This window comes from Ahaetulla prasina, chromosome 8 (genome assembly GCF_028640845.1).
Source record: "Ahaetulla prasina isolate Xishuangbanna chromosome 8, ASM2864084v1, whole genome shotgun sequence".
NCBI classification, from domain to species: Eukaryota; Metazoa; Chordata; class Lepidosauria; order Squamata; family Colubridae; genus Ahaetulla; species Ahaetulla prasina.
The window spans coordinates 84142255-84159729 of NC_080546.1; the positions used below are offsets into that span (position 1 = coordinate 84142255).

The following is a 17475-nucleotide window of genomic DNA, read 5'->3' on the forward strand; positions in this document are numbered from 1 at the left end:
TAGATAAACAGACCCTACTTTATTATAAGATCAATTAAATGAATCTTGCAGATGTGAAAGTGGAAACTTCCTACCCCCAGTTTTAACTATTTGATCCATTACGGCAGGTTCTTCTTAAACGTCTTTTTTTCCCCCCCAAACTGTTAAACCGCTGGAGGCCCTTACATCTCTTTTCTGATGATCCCCCAGGTAGCATCTCTTCCCTTCTTCCTTCCCCCAAGGCCGTCCACTCATTCCATTACCCCTGGTTACGTTTTGTATGATGGCTTTTTGTAACACAACAGTTGGTTTTATCATTAATAGATTTTTACTATGGGTTTTCCTTTTCTATCTCGCAATTCGTTTTGACTGCAATGAAGTTCACTACTGGTGGAGAAACTTGGAAATGGACAAGGCATCAAGAGCCTCCTTACTGTATATCTCTTTAAGATTCAAGATCTCCAGTGCAAGAAGAACAGTAGATGTTTCACTGAGAATTAAGGCTCTTTTGAGTGGCCAGGCAACAAAATTATTCATAAGATTTCTCTTTTCCCTTGGTTTTTTTAACAGGCAAAACAAATTTGCACTTTATGCTTTGCGCTCACCCTCAGCATGTTTTGGAAAATATCCCATCTTCATCTGGTCTACTCTTTGGATTTTTTCCCCCCCTCCTCTGTGAAAATATAATTACTCACCCAATTCTTTTTGGGCTACGATTCATCTTGCTATGGATCTGCTTCAGGACAATCCCCTAGTTCATTTATAGCAGGATTCAGGAAATAATTATTTTCTCTAAATTTCAACTGCCTAATCCCTGACTAGTTTCCTGGAGTCTGCTATTTATTTATGTCATGCCAAAAACTCACACCATAAATTATTCCATTCATTTCCCTTTTTAAGACCTCAAAGCTTTGTTTGAAATATTGGTGATCATTTTTACATGAGCATACCTAACTAACTAAATAGCTAACTAAGTTGAAAGATGGGAGGTTATGTAAATATTTTAAATAAATAATTAAATAAGCTTGCTTGCTTACTGATTTACTTATGTACTTAAAACATTTACATAACCTCCCATCTTTCAACCAACTTTGGACAGCTCCCAATCAAAAATTAATAACCGAGTAACAGAGTTATAAGGGACCTTGGAGGTCTTCTATTCCAATCCCCTGCTCAAATAGGAAACCCTATATCATTTCAGACAAATGGTTGTCTGATTTCTCCTTAAAAACCTCCAGTGTTGGAGCACTTTACAAGTTCTAGAGGCAAGTAGTTCCACTGGTTAATTGTTGTAACTGTCAGGAAATTTCTCCTTAGTTCTAGGTTGTTTCTCTCCTTGATAAGTTTCCACCCGTTGCTTCTTGTTCTACCCTCAGATGCTTTGGAGAAGAGGTGGAGTCCCTCTTCTCTGTGGTAGCTCCTGAGGTATAGGAAGATTGCTATCATGTCACCCCTAGTCCAGGGATAAAATCCAGCAGGTTCTGACAGATTCTGGAGAACTGGTAGCGGAAATTTTGAGCAGTTCAGAGAACTGGTAGCAGCAATTTTGAGTAGTTCAGAGAACCAGCAAATACCACCTCTGGCTGGCCCCAAAGTGGGGTGGGAATGGAGAATTTGCAGTACCCTTCCCCTGCCACACCCACCAAGCCACACCATGCCCACAAGCCACGCCCACAGAACCGGTAGTAAAAAAATGTGAATTTCATCACTGCCCTTGTCCTTCTTTTCATTAAACTAGGCGTACCCAGGTCCTGCAACTGTTCTTTGTATGTTTTAACATGAGTATCTTGAAAGAAAGACATCTCCTCAAGATAGCTTCCGCCTTTGTATTATGCCCGTGTTTTGTAGATTGTATTAGGAACCTGAGATGACCTAAAGGGAATATGATACCTTCCTTACTATTTTCTTTTCCAAAACAAAACAACAACAAAAATTCTCCACTCCACTATAATCAAGTCAGACAGCAGGTTGCCTTACATGGAAGTAATATGCACAGATGATAAATTTAACAGCAATTTAACAGACGATGCTAGCAATAATGACTGAGGGTTCCTATCGGTGTAATGAAACTGATAAACATAACTGTATTTACTACTTATAATCTTTGAGGGGCCTGCCTAGCAATATTTGCATGTTTTTTGTTTTCCTGTTCAGATTAGTTAAATGTCATTTACCGATAGAAAATCAGAATAGGAAAGGAACATGATTGTCGTCATTCTTTCATGGTATGAAGAGTATTTGGAACACAATTGCTAAGCTTTTCCAAATTTTTCTCTGTGGAGTTCAAATCTTGTTCTAGCCTCCGTATTCAAATGGAGGGTAGAATAAGAAGCAATGGGTGGAAACTAATCAAGGAGAGAAGCAACCTAGAACTAAGGAGAAATTTCCTGACAGTTAGAACAATTAATAAGTGGAACAACTTGCCTGCAGAAGCTGTGAATGCTCCAACACTGGAAGTTCTTAAGAAGATGTTGGATAACCATTTGTCTGAAATGATGTAGGGTTTCCGGCCTGGGTAGGGGGTTGGACTAGAAGACCTCCAAGGTCCCTTCCAACTCTATTATTATGAAAATACCATGGAGACTGAAATTGCACCTTCTAATATAGACGCGACAATTTAATACCAGAGGATATCGATTCGTTCAGTAGTTTGCTGTAGGGGTGAAGTTCAGCAGGTTCTGGAGAGCCGGTAGCGGAAATTTTGAGTAGTTTGGAGAACCAGCATATACCACCTCTGGCTGGCTCCAGGGGAATGGAGATTTTGCAATATGCTTCCCCTGGAGTGGGATGGGAATGGGGCTTTTGCAGTATCCTTCCCCCAGGAATGGGGAGGGAATGGGGATTTTGCAGTAGCCTTCCCCTGGAGTGGGGACCACACCCATCAAACCACGCCCACCAAGCCACATCATGCCCACCAAACCACGCCCACCAAACCGGTAGTAAAAAATATTGAACTCCACCACTGGTTTCGTGGCAAGTCAAAAGTATACCCTCAAAGAAGGAGGTGAAGATCTTGTCTTGTTTGTCTTGAAACATTTGAAGTAGGAGCAAACTTCCAAATGTGTTTTATATTTAGGACCTCCTGAACCTAACCTTTGTAGAAAAAAAAAAGAAAAAACCCTGAACTATGTGATTAACTGTAATGAACTTTTGAGTCGATCGAACTTGATAAATTTTGGCTCAGGTTTATCCTTAGTAATAGTCTTAAAGCAAAAAAAAAAAAAGTGTTTTTAAGTGAAATTTCCTAAAAGAGTGGACTCCACATTTGACTCCACAGTGGTGGACAATGAGACTAGAAAAGAGAAATGTTACTTTTACAATAGAATGGAATAGAATTCTTTATTGGCCAAGTGTGATTGGACTCACAAGGAATTTGTCTTTGGTGCATACGCTCCCGGAGTACATGAAAGAAAAGATACGTTCATCAAGAATCATAAGGTACAACACTTAATGATAGTCATAGGGAAACAGTCAATATAAATTGTAAGGATACCAGCATCAAGGTTACAGTCATACAGTCATAAATGGGAGGAGATGGGTGATCAGAACAATGAGAAGATTAATAGTAGTGCAGATTTAGTAAATAGTTTGACACTGTTGAGGGAATTATTTGTTTAGCAGAGTGATGGCATTCTGGAAGAAACTGTTCTTGTGTCTAATTGTTCTGGTGTGCAGTGCTCTACAGTGTCATTTTGAGGGTAGGAGTTGAAAGAGTTTATGTCCAGGATGCGAGGGGTCTGTAAATATTTTCACAGCCTTCTTCTTGATTCGTGCAGTATACAGGTCCTCAATGGAAGGCAGGTTGGTAGCAATTATTTTTTCTGCAGTTCTAATGATCCCCTGAAGTCTGTGTCTGTCTTGCTGGGTTGCAGAACCAAACCAGACAGTTATGGAGGTGCAGATGACAGAATCAATAATTCTTCTGTAGAACTGTATCAGCAGCTCCTTGAGCAATTTGAGCTTTCTGAGTTGGTGCAGCAAGAACATACTTTGTTGTGCTTTTTTGATGACGTTTTTGATGTTGGGTGTCCATTTTAGGTCGTGAGATATGGTAGAACCTAGAAATCTGAAGCTCTCTACTGTTGATACTGTGTTGTCCAGTATTGTGAGCGGTGGTAGTATGGGAGGGTTTATCCTAAAGTGCACCACCATTTCTATTGATAAAAACATATCAGGGACCATTACTGTGTAAAAAAAGGCTGAACATGTAGTCTGGATTGTTTCTTCATTAAGATCTAAGAAACTATCACTGATTTTGATACTAAGGCTATTGAAATCATTGGGGAGAAAGGCATAAGATACTTTGATGATCTTTCCTTATTAATCTGACAGTAAGAACAATTATCCGATGGAACGGCTTGCCTTCAGAAGTTGTGGGTGCTCCAACACTGGAGATTTTCAAAAAAAGATTGGACAGCCATTTGTCTAGAATTGTATAGGTGTCAGACATGGAAGCCATCTTTTACATTTGGGACATAAGGCCGGACACATTTTCTACTGTGGGAAAATGGGACCAATGCAACGGCCACATCGCTGGCATCTGCCTGGATCACGAACGGCTGAGGGTCGGTTCTTTGGTGAACAACCCTTTCAGCGAAGGCGCATTGGCACTCCAGGGTCCAGTTTAGGGGTTGACTTGGCCACGACTGTTGTGGGCCACTCCTTGTCTTTAGTAGCTCGGTGATCAATTGGGCAATTTCAGCGAAGGCAAGGATGAATTGCTTGTAGAAGTTCTCAAACCCCAGGAAAATTTGTAGTTGTTTGCGCGGGGGCTGCCAATCCAGCACCGCTCTCACTTTTCCTGGGTCCATGTCTACCCCCTCGCTTGACACTCGATAGCCCAGGTAGTCTAGGCAGGTTTTGTGGAATTCCAGCTTGAGCAGAGGGTTGGACTAAAAGACTTCCAAGGTCCCTTCCAGCTTTGTTATTTTGTTATTCTGTTATACCCTTGTCCTGATTTCTATTGCCCCTAAAATAGTTGTCCTGCTATCCTAAAGCCATCCCTAGTGGGGAAAATAAAATATGTAAAAACAAAACCCAAAACCGTTTTAGCCAAGACTACAGTGGCTAAGACGCTGAGCTTGTGGATCGAAAGGTCGGCAGTTCAGCGGTTCAAATCCCTAGTGTCGCGTAACAGGGTGAGCTCCCGTTACTTGTCCCAGCTTCTGCCAACCTAGCAGTTTGAAAGCATGTAAAAAATGCAAGTAGAAAAATAAGGGTCACCTTTGGTGGGAAGGGAACAGCGTTCCGTGCACCTTTGGCATTTAATCATGCAGGCCACATGACCACGGAGAAGTCTTCGGACAGCACTGGCTCTTCGGCTTTGAAATGGATATGAGCACCGCCCCCTAGAGTCAGGAACGACTAGGACATATGTGCGATGGGAACCTTTACCTTTACCTTTTACTTTCAGAGTAGAACTTGCTGTGTGGTGGGACCTACCGTAGGCTAATGTATGGAAGAAATAAATAAGGTCAGAAGTGGTTGTGGTTCCGAAGTAGGAATTGCAAACCCACAAAACTTTCTTTCACATTATAATACAGATGTTTGCAACATAGGTAAAATCACCCGTATTAAAAAGCATCTTGAATTCTAGGCATTAAAAAAATGCCTTTTAGATGCTGCAGAGATTTTTCTCTCGGATTGGGGGAGAAGCAACAATGACAACATGCAGTTTTCCTTAATTGGTAATGTCTTAGGAATATATATATATATATATATATATATATATATATATATATATATATATATATATATATATATATATATAGAGAGAGAGAGAGAGAGAGAGAGAGAGAGAGAGAGAGAGAGAGAGAGAGAGAGAGAGAGAGAGAGAGAGAGAGAGTATAAAGTGGCAGCTTCATCTGAATATATGGACATATTTGATTGCTTAAGTGGAGCAACTAATGTGAAATAATTCATTTCTTAATGGAGAAATTTTTGCACCTGATGTGATTTCTTTTATTGTGGATGGGTCTTTTGGAAGATGAATTGCTCTATAAAAATTATAAATAGGTGGCAACTAGAGACACATTATTTAGAAATGATATTGCAATATCATGTAGAGAATAGGAGTTTATAGCAGCATAGATGAATTCATTTGAAGTCCAGTTCTATGAAGAATAAATAGACTACATGGAGTAAACTAGAATCTCCATTCAAGTTTGAGAAGATACCATAGGGTATTAAATAACTAAGCCTATAGCAAATAGGGAGGAAACTTCAAGATGATTATGGATGATAATTTGCCAGAAATCAGAAATTAGTCTCCCAAAGTATTTTCAATAATATCAACAATGTCATTGTCATATTAATATCATAATATGTGGCATTGCTTCATCCCTTCATGGATCGCTGTAGCGAGTTGATTTCTTTCTTTCTTCAGTTAATGATGCATAGATTAAGAATAATATTACTGAAAAAATAGACTATATTTTTATAGAGACATTAAGGAAAAGAACTATCTTTGTTTCTAAACTGGCCAATTTGTTTTTTTGGTGTTTTTTTTCTCCCAAGCTTCTAATATATATCGCCCTGACTCACCGCCCTGAGTCTTCGGAGAAGGGCGGTATAAAAATATGAATAAATAAATAAATAACTAAATAAATATATCAACTTCTGTTAAGACAATCAGCAATACTTCTGTTTTGGGCTTAAGATAAAGACAGAAAATTCTGATTAATAATCATCCAAGAATAGAATAGAGTCGAGTCAAGTTGAATAGAATAGAATAGAATAGTTGGAAGGGACCTTGGAGGTCTTCTAGTCCAACCCCCTGCTTAGGCAGGAAACCCTACACCATTTCAGACAAATGGTTATCCAATATCATCTTAAAAATTTCCAGTGTTGGAGCATTCACAACTTCTGCAGGCAAGTTGTTCCACTGGTTAATTGTTCAGTCAGGAAATTTCTCCTTGGTTCTAAGTTGCTTCTCTCCTTGGTTAGTTTCTACCCATTGCTTCTTGTCCTACCTTCAGGTCCTTTGGAGAACAGCCCGACTCCCTCTTCTTTGTGGCAGCCCCTGAGATATTGGAACACTGCTATCATGTCTCCCCTAGACCTTTTTATCATCAAACTAGACATACACAGTTCCGTTCTTCATATGTTTTAGCCTCCAGTCCCCTAATCCTCTTTGTTGCTCTTCTCTGCACTCTTTCTAGAGTCTCCACATCTTTTTTTACATTGTGGCGACCAAAACTGAATGCATAAATTAATATATTTATTTTAATAAATTAAAATAAATCAATAGTGTGGAACAGGTTTGTTTCCATCTTAAGAAAATATTCACACATCTGATCCATCACTGAAACGACGAGGATATGGTTCTGCTTTTAGGGTTGTCACGATTCTTATCCTACCTGATTTAGTTTTAATTTACAAAATTAAACAGGGATCAAGCTTACCGTTATGCAGAGGTTTTCAAATATCTTTGTTTTATTTATTTTTTAAAAAAGCATCTAGGCCCTATAACAGAAAGTTTTTAGCTTCGTATTATAATCAGATACATGACCATCTGCCCAGAAATATGACACAAAAATTGATGGGATAGGTTGAAAAAAAAAAGAGGGATGTGGTGGTTCAGTGGCTAAGATGCTAAGCTTGTTGATCGAAAGATCGGCAGTTCAACTGTTCGAATCCCTAGTGCCGCGTAGAGGGTGAGCTCCTGTTACTTGTCCCAGCTTCTGCCAACCTAGCAGTTTGAAAGCACATAAAAAATGCAAGTAGAAAAATAGGGACTACCTTTGGTGGGAAGGTAACGGCATTCCATGTGCCTTTGGCATTTAATCATGCTGGCCACATGACCATGGATATGTCTTTGGACAGCGCTGGCTCTCCGGCTTTGAAACGGAGATGAGCACTGCCCCCTAGAGTCGGGAACGACTAGCACATATGTGCGAGGGGAACCTTTACCTTTACTAGGTTGAAAAATATACTTTGGGAGAGGGAGAGAAAACACAGTTGGAAAGGAACCTTATATTCTGGCAAAGAAATATTTCTTTGGTTGACCATGTCAGTATGAAAGCTTATGATTGGACAGACCTTGATGCAGCCATTTTTTGACAAAGTCCATGAGATGTCCTCATAAAATCATGATGGGTCTGATGGACTCCAAGGCTGAAGTCTTTGTATCTCCCCTAAATCAGATCGATTTCTTTTATCTCTGAGAGGTGATCGATACAAAATCAAATGTCAAGGATTTTATACAAGCACAGAATAAAAGAATAACTGAGTTGGAAAGGGCCTTGCTCGAGGCCTTGTAGTCCAAACCACTGCTCAGGCAGGAAATCCTATACCATGTTCAGACAAATGGCTGCTCAATCTCTTCTTGAAAACCTCCATGGTAGATCACCCACAACTTCTGAAGGCAAGGCGTTCCACTGATGAATTATTCTCCTTTAATTGTGAGAACAATTAATCAGAAGGAATTTCTCCGTAGGTCTAAGCTGGATCTCTCTTTGATAAGTTTCCATCTGTTGTGTGTTGTTTTGCCCTCAGGTGCTTTGGAGAATTGGTTCACATCTGGTACAAACCACCCAAGTTGGCTGCGAAGTTGATGAATTGACAGTGCGCACGATTATATCATCCCTTGTGTGAAACTTAGTTTCCCCTAGATGCGGAGTGGAGCTTAAATTGCTGAGTCCCCTTTTCAGTAGGGTTGTTGTTACAATTTGCTAGATTTCTGGGAAGGATCTTTGATGAGTCTTGCCTACCCCTTCAGTGTTGGAGAACGCAACCATTAGTGTCGGTGGGCAATAAATGAAATCTTAGAGCAGCGGTGTCAAACTGACTTTCATTGAGGGCCGTTGTGTTTGACCTCGGGGAGCTGGGCTGGGGGTGGTCAGGTTGGGTGTGGCCAGCTCAACATCACTTGTGTCGGGACACCTGTGGCGGCCTGAGGGCTCTGCCGTGTGCAGCCCTCCCGACCTCCATTTTCACCGGCAGAGGTACCGCGGGCCAGTCCTTTTCTGTTTCCTGGGCAGCCCTGCGGATCACAGGCCGCATCACACAGGCTAGATTCGGCCCCTGGGCCTTGAGTTTAAAACCCCTGTCCTAGAGTGTCAGTTACGTCTTCAGTCTTGCCTTGACATTTTTGTTTTAAAAAATGGTTTTTATTAAGCTTTTGACTTTTAACAACAGAATAAGGAAAAACACGACAAAGACCAAAGCACGTTAAAAAAAAAAACGTAACAAACATAACATTACATTATATCTTATTTTACAGCTTTCTGGTTCGACATAAATATATGTTCTCTATTTTTGTTCAATTATTCATCTAAGTACCTATATTTACATGGTAAATCTATTCACACAACCATCAGGTTAACAATGTTCTGTAATTCACACGTCCTAATTTTAACCCAATTAATTTAACATTCCGAATTACTGTTTTGATTCCTTTTTTCTAACCATTCATATAGGTTGTTCTACACTCTATAAGAGTGATGACTAACCTTTCTGCTGTCGCGTGCCAAAAGTGAGGGGAGTGTGTGGGGGGGTGTTGCACGTGTGTGTGCCAACACCCATAATTCAGGTGACCGGTGGGCCCTGTAGGCCTGTTTTTCACCCTCCCTAGGCTCCAGAGACTTTCTTGGAGCCTGGGGAGGGCAAAAGCGACCTCCCCCCCCCGGAGGCTGGAAATGGCCCATTTCCCAACTTGTAGTGGGCCTGGAAGGCCCAAAAATCAGGTGGCTGTCACATGCATGCACACTGGAGCTGGGCTACGGCAAAGCTCGTGTGCCCACATATATGGTTCCACATGCCACCTGTGGCATGCGTGCCATAGGTTCGCCATCACGGCTCCATAATATTCCGACTCTTCCCTTTCCTTAATTTCCAATGTCATTTTATCCATTTCTGCACGTTGTAAAATTTTTGGAATCACTGTTTCCTCTACCGCTACGTTATTTTGCTGGAAGAAGAAGAAGAATGCCTTGACATTTTCGAATGAAAACAATTCCAGAATCAGAATGAATGCAGGGATACATCCCTGTGGAAGCTTCTGGTATCAAGTGATGGTATCAGGAGCTTGAAAGCGTTATTAAGTAAGCTGGCAAAACAACAACAAAAACCACCATCGTTTCTAGCAGCGATAACTTTTGTGGAAAGGAATGAAGTAACAGAAGCATTTTCTTCTCTCTCTTTTTTTTTCTCTACCCCCGCCACAATTTTCTGCTTTTTGAGATCCCTGATGTGGTCGGGCTGTCCAAACCACAGATGTCGGTTTTTAAAAAATGCCCAAGTGTATGGTAGCGCTATCGACAGCCAGACCATACGGTAATATTTATAGCATCTATAACATTTTTTTTTGCATCGTTCTGGACTTTTTATTCACATCAGATTTATACAATTTCCATCTGCTGAAATCTGTGACAGCTTTAATCCCATGCCCTGGAAAAAACAAAAAACAAAACAAAACACCACACTTCTCTTTGTGTTATTTTAACACATCAGCCAGCTGTTTCATGAGTCCCTTTAGCTGCACCTGTGGGTAAAGGGAAGACATGAAGTTTTAATGTCTGGGTGGGACTGCATAACATATGTGGTGTGTTTGAAAAGAGAGAATGCGTTTTGAAGGATTTCCATTGCGGTTTAGACAATAAAGTTGTCTAAACCCATGAGACAACTCTTAGGGCACTTCAGATTTCACACCAATTAAACGGAATAACAGAATAACAGCGTTTCAAAGAACCTTGGAGGTCTTCTAGTCCAACTGTTTATGCTCATCCCTATACGATTTCAGACAGTTGCCCAATCTCTTGTTAAAAATTTCCACAACTTCTGGAGGCAAGTTGTTCCACTGATTAATTACCCTCCTTGCCAGGAAATTTCTCCTTAGTTCTAGGTTGCTAGGTCTCCTTAATTAGTTTCCATCCGTTGCTTCTCGCTAACAAACCATCCAGAAGCATTTTCTCTTTAGGGCAGGAGTAGAGATTCTGTTGCGATAGCATTACACCTTCCGGCCTCCACGACTCATGACTCATGAATGGTGGGCTGGAATTAGAATCCAACACCTTCGCAATCCTTGAGTTGCGTTCATAGAAAATTAGACGGAATGAACGGAGCGAGTGGCTCACGCTATTCCTCTCGTTTCCAAGGACTTGGAAAACACATTGGACACCTACATGTAACTCTCAACTCATGGCCATTCGCTTAACAACCATTTGTGTTGGGGAAAAAAGTGACTTACAACCCAGTTGTGCAGGGGTGGGCTTCAAAAATTTTAGCAAGGGGTTCTCTGCCTGGTTGCTGGGTAGAAGTGGCCATGGTCGTCACAGTCTAGTTTATTTATTTATTTATTTATTAAATTTTTATACCGCCCTTCTCCCGAAGGACTCAGGGTGGTGTACAGCCAAAAATAAAACACAAGATATATACAATTAAAAACAACATTTAAAACATAGCAAATTATAAAAGGCTGATAATTAAAATTAAGATTTAAAATTTTAAAATATTAATATTAAGTTGGCCTCCTGCACCACAGTGGGAGGCATTTTTGCCCTCCCCAGGTTCCGGAGACTTTCCTCGAGCCTCTGGGAGCGCAAAAACAGCCTCCCAGGCTCCGGGAGCCAGTTTCTGGCCTTCCCGAACTTCCAGTATGCCTATTTTTTGCCTTCCCCGAGCCTCCATGCCAGGGGTAAAATGTAAAATTTGTTGCTACTGGTTCTGTGGGTGTGGCTTGGTGGGGGGGGGGGCTAATGTGACTAGGTGGGTGTGGCCAACTTTTTTTTTTATTATTTTAAAAGCATTTTTTTCTACAACCTCTTCGGCCGGAGAGGTTGTAAAAGAAATGCTTTTAAAAGCCTGTGACAATCAGACAACTCAGCTGGGATCGCCAGAGGGAAAAAAAAAGCTTTTAATGGGTTCTGACAATCCCAGCTGAGTTGCCTGACCACCAGAACCTTTAAAAAGGATTTTTTTAACAACCTCTTCAAGCCGAAGAGCTTGTAGAAAACATGCTTTTAAAAGGTTCTGGCAATCAGGCAACTCAGCTGGGATTGCCAGAGGAGCCTTTTAAAAGCTTTTTTTTTTTTACAACCTCTTCGGCCGAAGAGGTTGTTTAAAAAGCATTTAAAAGGATTCTGATTTATCCCAGCTGAGTTGCCTGACCACCAGAACCTTTAAAAAGGATTTTTTTAACAACCTCTTCAAGCCGAAGAGCTTGTAGAAAACATGCTTTTAAAAGGTTCTGGCAATCAGGCAACTCAGCTGGGATTGCCAGAGGAGCCTTTTAAAAGCTTTTTTTTTTTTACAACCTCTTCGGCCGAAGAGGTTGTTTAAAAAAAAAAGCATTTAAAGGATTCTGACGATCCCAGCTGAGCTGCGCGATCATCAGAGGGTTCTTTTTTTTTTAATTTTAAAAGCATTTTTTCGGCCGAAGAAAAAATGCTTTTAAAAGTAAAACAAAAAACAAAAAACAAAACCTCTGATGATTGCACGGCTCAGCTGGGGCAGGGGGTGGGTTTTTGCTACTGTTTTTCTGATCCACCCGCTGCCATCGCTACCGGATCGGGCGATCCGGTCCAAACCAGGAGAATTTCACCCCTGCTCCATACGTGCCCTGCACTTACTTGCATCCAAAACGGGCCACATGGGGACTCCCGTGAGGGGCAGGGTGGGGTGGATGGGGCCAGCCAGGAGTGGGATTTAGTGGATTCTCTGAACTGCACAGAATTTTAGCTAGAGGTTCTCCCGAACCCCTGCGAACCCCCAGCTGCCCACCCATGCAGTTATGACTCTTGTATCACCTCTGCAGTACACATGTTCGTGATCTGCACACTTGGCAAGTGGCTAATATGTATAAATGTTGCAGCATCCAACAGCCACATAATCAAGATTTGTGACACAGCACCCATCCTCTGGAATATCCTACATCCCTCTCAGGTTGAATTCTGCCACACCTTCCTATCCTTCTATAACAACTCGAAGATCCTGACTATAGTGACTGGCCCTGGGACACAATGGGGGAGTTTAATTCTGGTGGGGGGCGACAGGTAATCCTCGACTTATGACCACAATTGATCTCCAAGTTTCTGTGGCTAACTGAGCCATTCGTTCAATGAGTTTTGCCCCTTTTTAAGACCTTTCTTGCCACAGTTGTTAAGTGAATCACTACAGATGTTAAATCAATAACACGGTTGTTAAGTGAATCTGGCTTTGCTTGTTGGAAGGTCGCAAAAAGGAGAACACATGACCCCAGGGCTCTACAACCGTCATAAATAAGAATTTTGATCGTATGACCATAGGGATGCGGCGATGGTCGTAAGTGTGAAAATCAGACCATAAGTCACTTTTTCCATTGTAACTTCGAACGATCACAAACTATTGTTAGTCGAGGACTACCTGTATTAGAGTGATAGTAAACCCTACCTCCCCGCCCTGTGCTCCCTGCTTCCCTTCACTCTTCTTTTATTCTCACATTACTGTATTTTCATCGTTTATTTTATAGTTTCACTGTTTTGCTACTGTTTATGTTTAGATTTCTTTTCGTTTCTCTGTTTTTACTCTTGTAAAGCTGCTTAGAGTAGCCCATGGAGAGATAGGCAGCAAATAAATTTAACAAAGAAAAAATAAAGCAACTTCCTAGCTGGCTTCAGACAAGCGATATCAATGGGGTAAATTGGATTCACTTGACAATTGAATGTGATTTGCTTAACACCAAACTGGTTCGTTTAATGAACACACTAATTGAGCAAATACAATTCCAGTCCCCTTTGTGATGGTGACTTGACACCTACAGTATCTTTGTATTGGCCCAAATATTCAATCCCATTGTTATTTTAAAGTTGTGTCACTGACTTCTATAGGTGTCTTCCATGTCATTGCAAAATGACATCCTCATAATGAACCCCCTAAACGCTTCAGACAACTTCACTCACTTTGTGAGTTTTGCTATCTCTATCTTTCTTAGGCTTTATATAAATATATATAAAACAACGCAGCCTAAGAAAGAGATAGATAGATAGATAGATAGATAGATAGATAGATAGATAGATAGATAGATAGATAGATAGATAGATAGATTAAGAGAGACAGAGAGGTAGGTAGGGAGAGAGGTAGGTAGGTAGAGAGATAGAGAGGTAAGTAGATAGATAGATATAAAGATAGATAGATGGATAGATAGGGAGGGAGGGAGGGAGGGAGGAAGAGAGAGAGAGATGGATGGATGGAGAGGTAGGTAGGTAGATAGATAGATAGATAGATAGATAGATAGATAGATAGATAGATAGATAGATAGATAGATAGATAGATAGATAAAGAGTAGGTGGGAAGAGATGTTAGGTAGGTAGAGAGAGAGAGAGGTAGAGAGGTAGGTAGATAGATATAAAGAAAAATAGATAGATGGATAGATAGGGAGGGAGGGAGAGAGATAAATAGAAGATAAATGGATGGATGGATGGATGGATGGATAGATAGATAGATAGATAGAGAGATAGATAGATAGATAGACAGATAATTAGAGAGAGAGAGAGAGAGAGAGAGATGCATATATTTATACTTTTATATGGCCACCCATCTCATCATCATAACTGAGTAGCTAATGTCAGGTAAAAATCCAACAACAATGTAACAATAAATGCTTAATTGGCAACTGGCAAGTAACTGGAATTAAGGAGAAATTTCCTAACAGTATCCCAAAGGTGCTTTTTCAAGAGGCAACTGGACTGTCTATTTTTTTTTTCTTTGAAGAAGTCTCGCTTCTCATCCAAGAAGCTTCTTCAGCTCTGACTGGATGGTGGGGAATGAAAGGATTTATATTCTTTGCAGACAGCAAAGAATATAAATCTGCATTCTTTAAGAGAGAGTCATTAAGGCCACTTGGAGGTATGTCTGTGTCCTCAGGTTCACCTGAGTAGTGCAAATGGGTGTGGAGCCTTCTTGGAACTGTTGAAAGGAGCTGTGTTGTAGACTGGAGATAGATGATGTCATATCCTCCCCCCTGTATTGAAAGAGGGCTGTTCAGTTTTGACATAGACGGCTTCTTTGACCCCTCTTTCAAACCAGTGGTCCTCCCTGTCCAAAATGTGGACTTTGCTGTCTTCAAAGAGCAACAAAGATAATTAGGGGACTGGAGGCTAAAACATATGAAGAACAATTGCAGGAACTGGGTATGTCTAGTTTGATGAAAAGAAGGACTAGGGGAGACATGATAGCAGTGTTCCAATATCTCAGGGGTTGCCACAAAGAAGAGGGAGTCAAACTATTCTCCAAAGCACCTGAGAGTAGAACAAGAAGCAATGGGTGAAAACACATCAAGGAGAGAAGCAACCTAGAACTAAGGAGAGACTTCCTGACAGTTAGAACAATTAATCAGTGGAACAACTTGCCTCCAGAAGTTGTGATTGCTCCAACACTGGAAGATCTTAAGAAAATGTTGGATAACCATTTGTCTGAAGTGATGTAGGATTTCCTGCCTAAGCAAGGGGTTGGACTAGAAGACCTCCAGGGTCCCTTCCAATTCTATTCTATTCTATTCTATTCTATTCTATTCTATTCTATTCTATTCTACTCTACTCTACTCTACTCTACACTACTTTACTCTATCTACTCTACTCTACTCTATTCTAGTCCTTATTTCATTTCATTTCATTTCTATTCTATTCTATTCTATTCTATTCTATTCTATTCTATTCTATTCTATTCTATTCTATTCTACTCTACTCTACTCTACTCTACTCTACACTACTCTACTCTACTCTACTCTATCTACTCTACTCTACTCTATTCTAGTCCTTATTTCTATTCTATTCTATTCTATTCTATTCTATTCTATTCTATTCTATTCTATTCTATTCTATTCTATTCTATTCTATTCAAAACAGTGTCATCTATCTGCAGACTATAACACAGTCCTTTCAACAATTCCAAGAAGGCTCCTTAAAAGTTCTTAAATCTCCCCTGGCATTTTGAGAAAAACCCCTGCAAATCTGTAAAAATTTGCAAAAACAACTCTGCGATGAACTCAAAATTCCAATGGAGGCCTAAGTACATCGTTGACGTTATACTAACCACAGTCCCATAGCTGTTGTGAGTTTCCAGCTGTTGAGTGGGGGGGGCTCAACTGTGTTTTATCAGATGCATATATATATATATATTTTAAAAAACTAAATAAGTAAATAATAGAAATGATTAAGAGTGGCGTTCTCCAAGGCCTTACTTTTCAAGTGACATCCAGAATCTTTTCTTTTGCAGCCGTTCCGTAGAGTGACGTTTTCAGTTGTGAGTCAGCCTCAAGACCCACATCAAGGGTCTTTGCAGAGTTGCTATGACAGCGGTCTGGAGGAATCTGAAACGCCAAGCAGTAAGAGTTCTTCAGGGCCAAGGCTGGGTGCCCTTCCACTCCCAGAGGACAACTACGAAAGGACAACGCCGGATGGCAGTGTTGGTGAGGCAGAGCATATGGAAAATGGTAGGGGCAAACACAACACTCACAACACTCCAATTTGCAGTAGGGAGCCCATGCCCAGTAGACTTGGCAAGAGGTCAGTTGGAAGAAAAGGGGGATGGGCGTTGACCGAGAATTTCAATCAATATGATGGCTTGCTTCCAAATGGGAGGCTTTACTGATCCCTATTGATGTCTGGATTGGCAGGTATAAAGTTAGATTTTAACCCAGTTTGGACTTACTGGACAGAAAGGTAGAGTCTAAATTAAACCAGTACCACTGCTACGAATAATAATTGCCTAACCATCTGCACATACCGTGTTTCCCCAAAAATAAGACCCTGTCTTATATATATTTTTGAACCCTGAAATAAGCTCTTGGCCTTATTGCCATGGGCTCAAAAGCCCGATTGGGCTTATTATCAGGGGATGTTTTATTTTGGGGGAAACAGGATAGCTTTCACTGGGTTGGGGTGTGCTTCACTTACGACTGCATTAAGCTGATAATATTTTAACTGACAACATCAAGACAGTGTGTGTGTGCGGGGGGGGGGGGGGTTAAAAAGAATTAAAAAAGCATTGCTGCCATAATCTCCTAAAGCTAGGGGAAAAAATCAATATATATAACCTGGTTAAAAACAAAACAAAACTGAAGAGAAGATCTATTTCCTTTACATATATATATGTAAAGAAGGAAGGAAGGAAGGAAGGAAGGAAGGAAGGAAGGAAGGAAGGAAGGAAGGAAGGAAGGGGGAATGGGAGGAAGGGAAGGAGGGAGGAGATGGGAAGGAAGGGAGGAAGGAAGGACAGAAATGGGAATGAGAGGAAGGAAGGAAGGAAGGAAGGAAGGAAGGAAGGAAGGAAGGAAGGAAGGGGGAATGGGAGGAAGGGAAGGAGGGAGGAGATGGGAAGGAAGGGAGGAAGGAAGGACAGAAATGGGAATGAGAGGAAGGGAGGGAGGGAGGAAGGAAGGAAGGAAGGGAGGAAGGAAGGAAGTGGGAATGAGAGTAAGGAAGGAGGAGGAGATGGAAGGAAGGAGGAAGGAAGGACAGAAATGGGAATGAGAGGAAGGAAGGAAGGAAGGAAGGAAGGAAGGAAGGAAGGAAGGAAGGA

General features: G+C 41.0%; 1 protein-coding gene across 6 annotated transcripts in view; it reads left to right on the forward strand.

Moving 5' to 3' along the window:
- PCDH7 (protocadherin 7) overlaps positions 1-17475 on the forward strand; it is a 666099-nt gene that overhangs the window by 330152 nt on the left and 318472 nt on the right. For 5 of the 6 annotated variants that reach the window (XM_058192708.1, XM_058192709.1, XM_058192713.1 and 2 more), the window contains exon 2: positions 16171-16387. In XM_058192708.1, the coding sequence (XP_058048691.1) occupies positions 16171-16387 (217 nt within the window). The remainder of the gene's footprint in view (positions 1-16170; positions 16388-17475) is intronic. The other variant, XM_058192710.1, reaches the window with a different exon arrangement.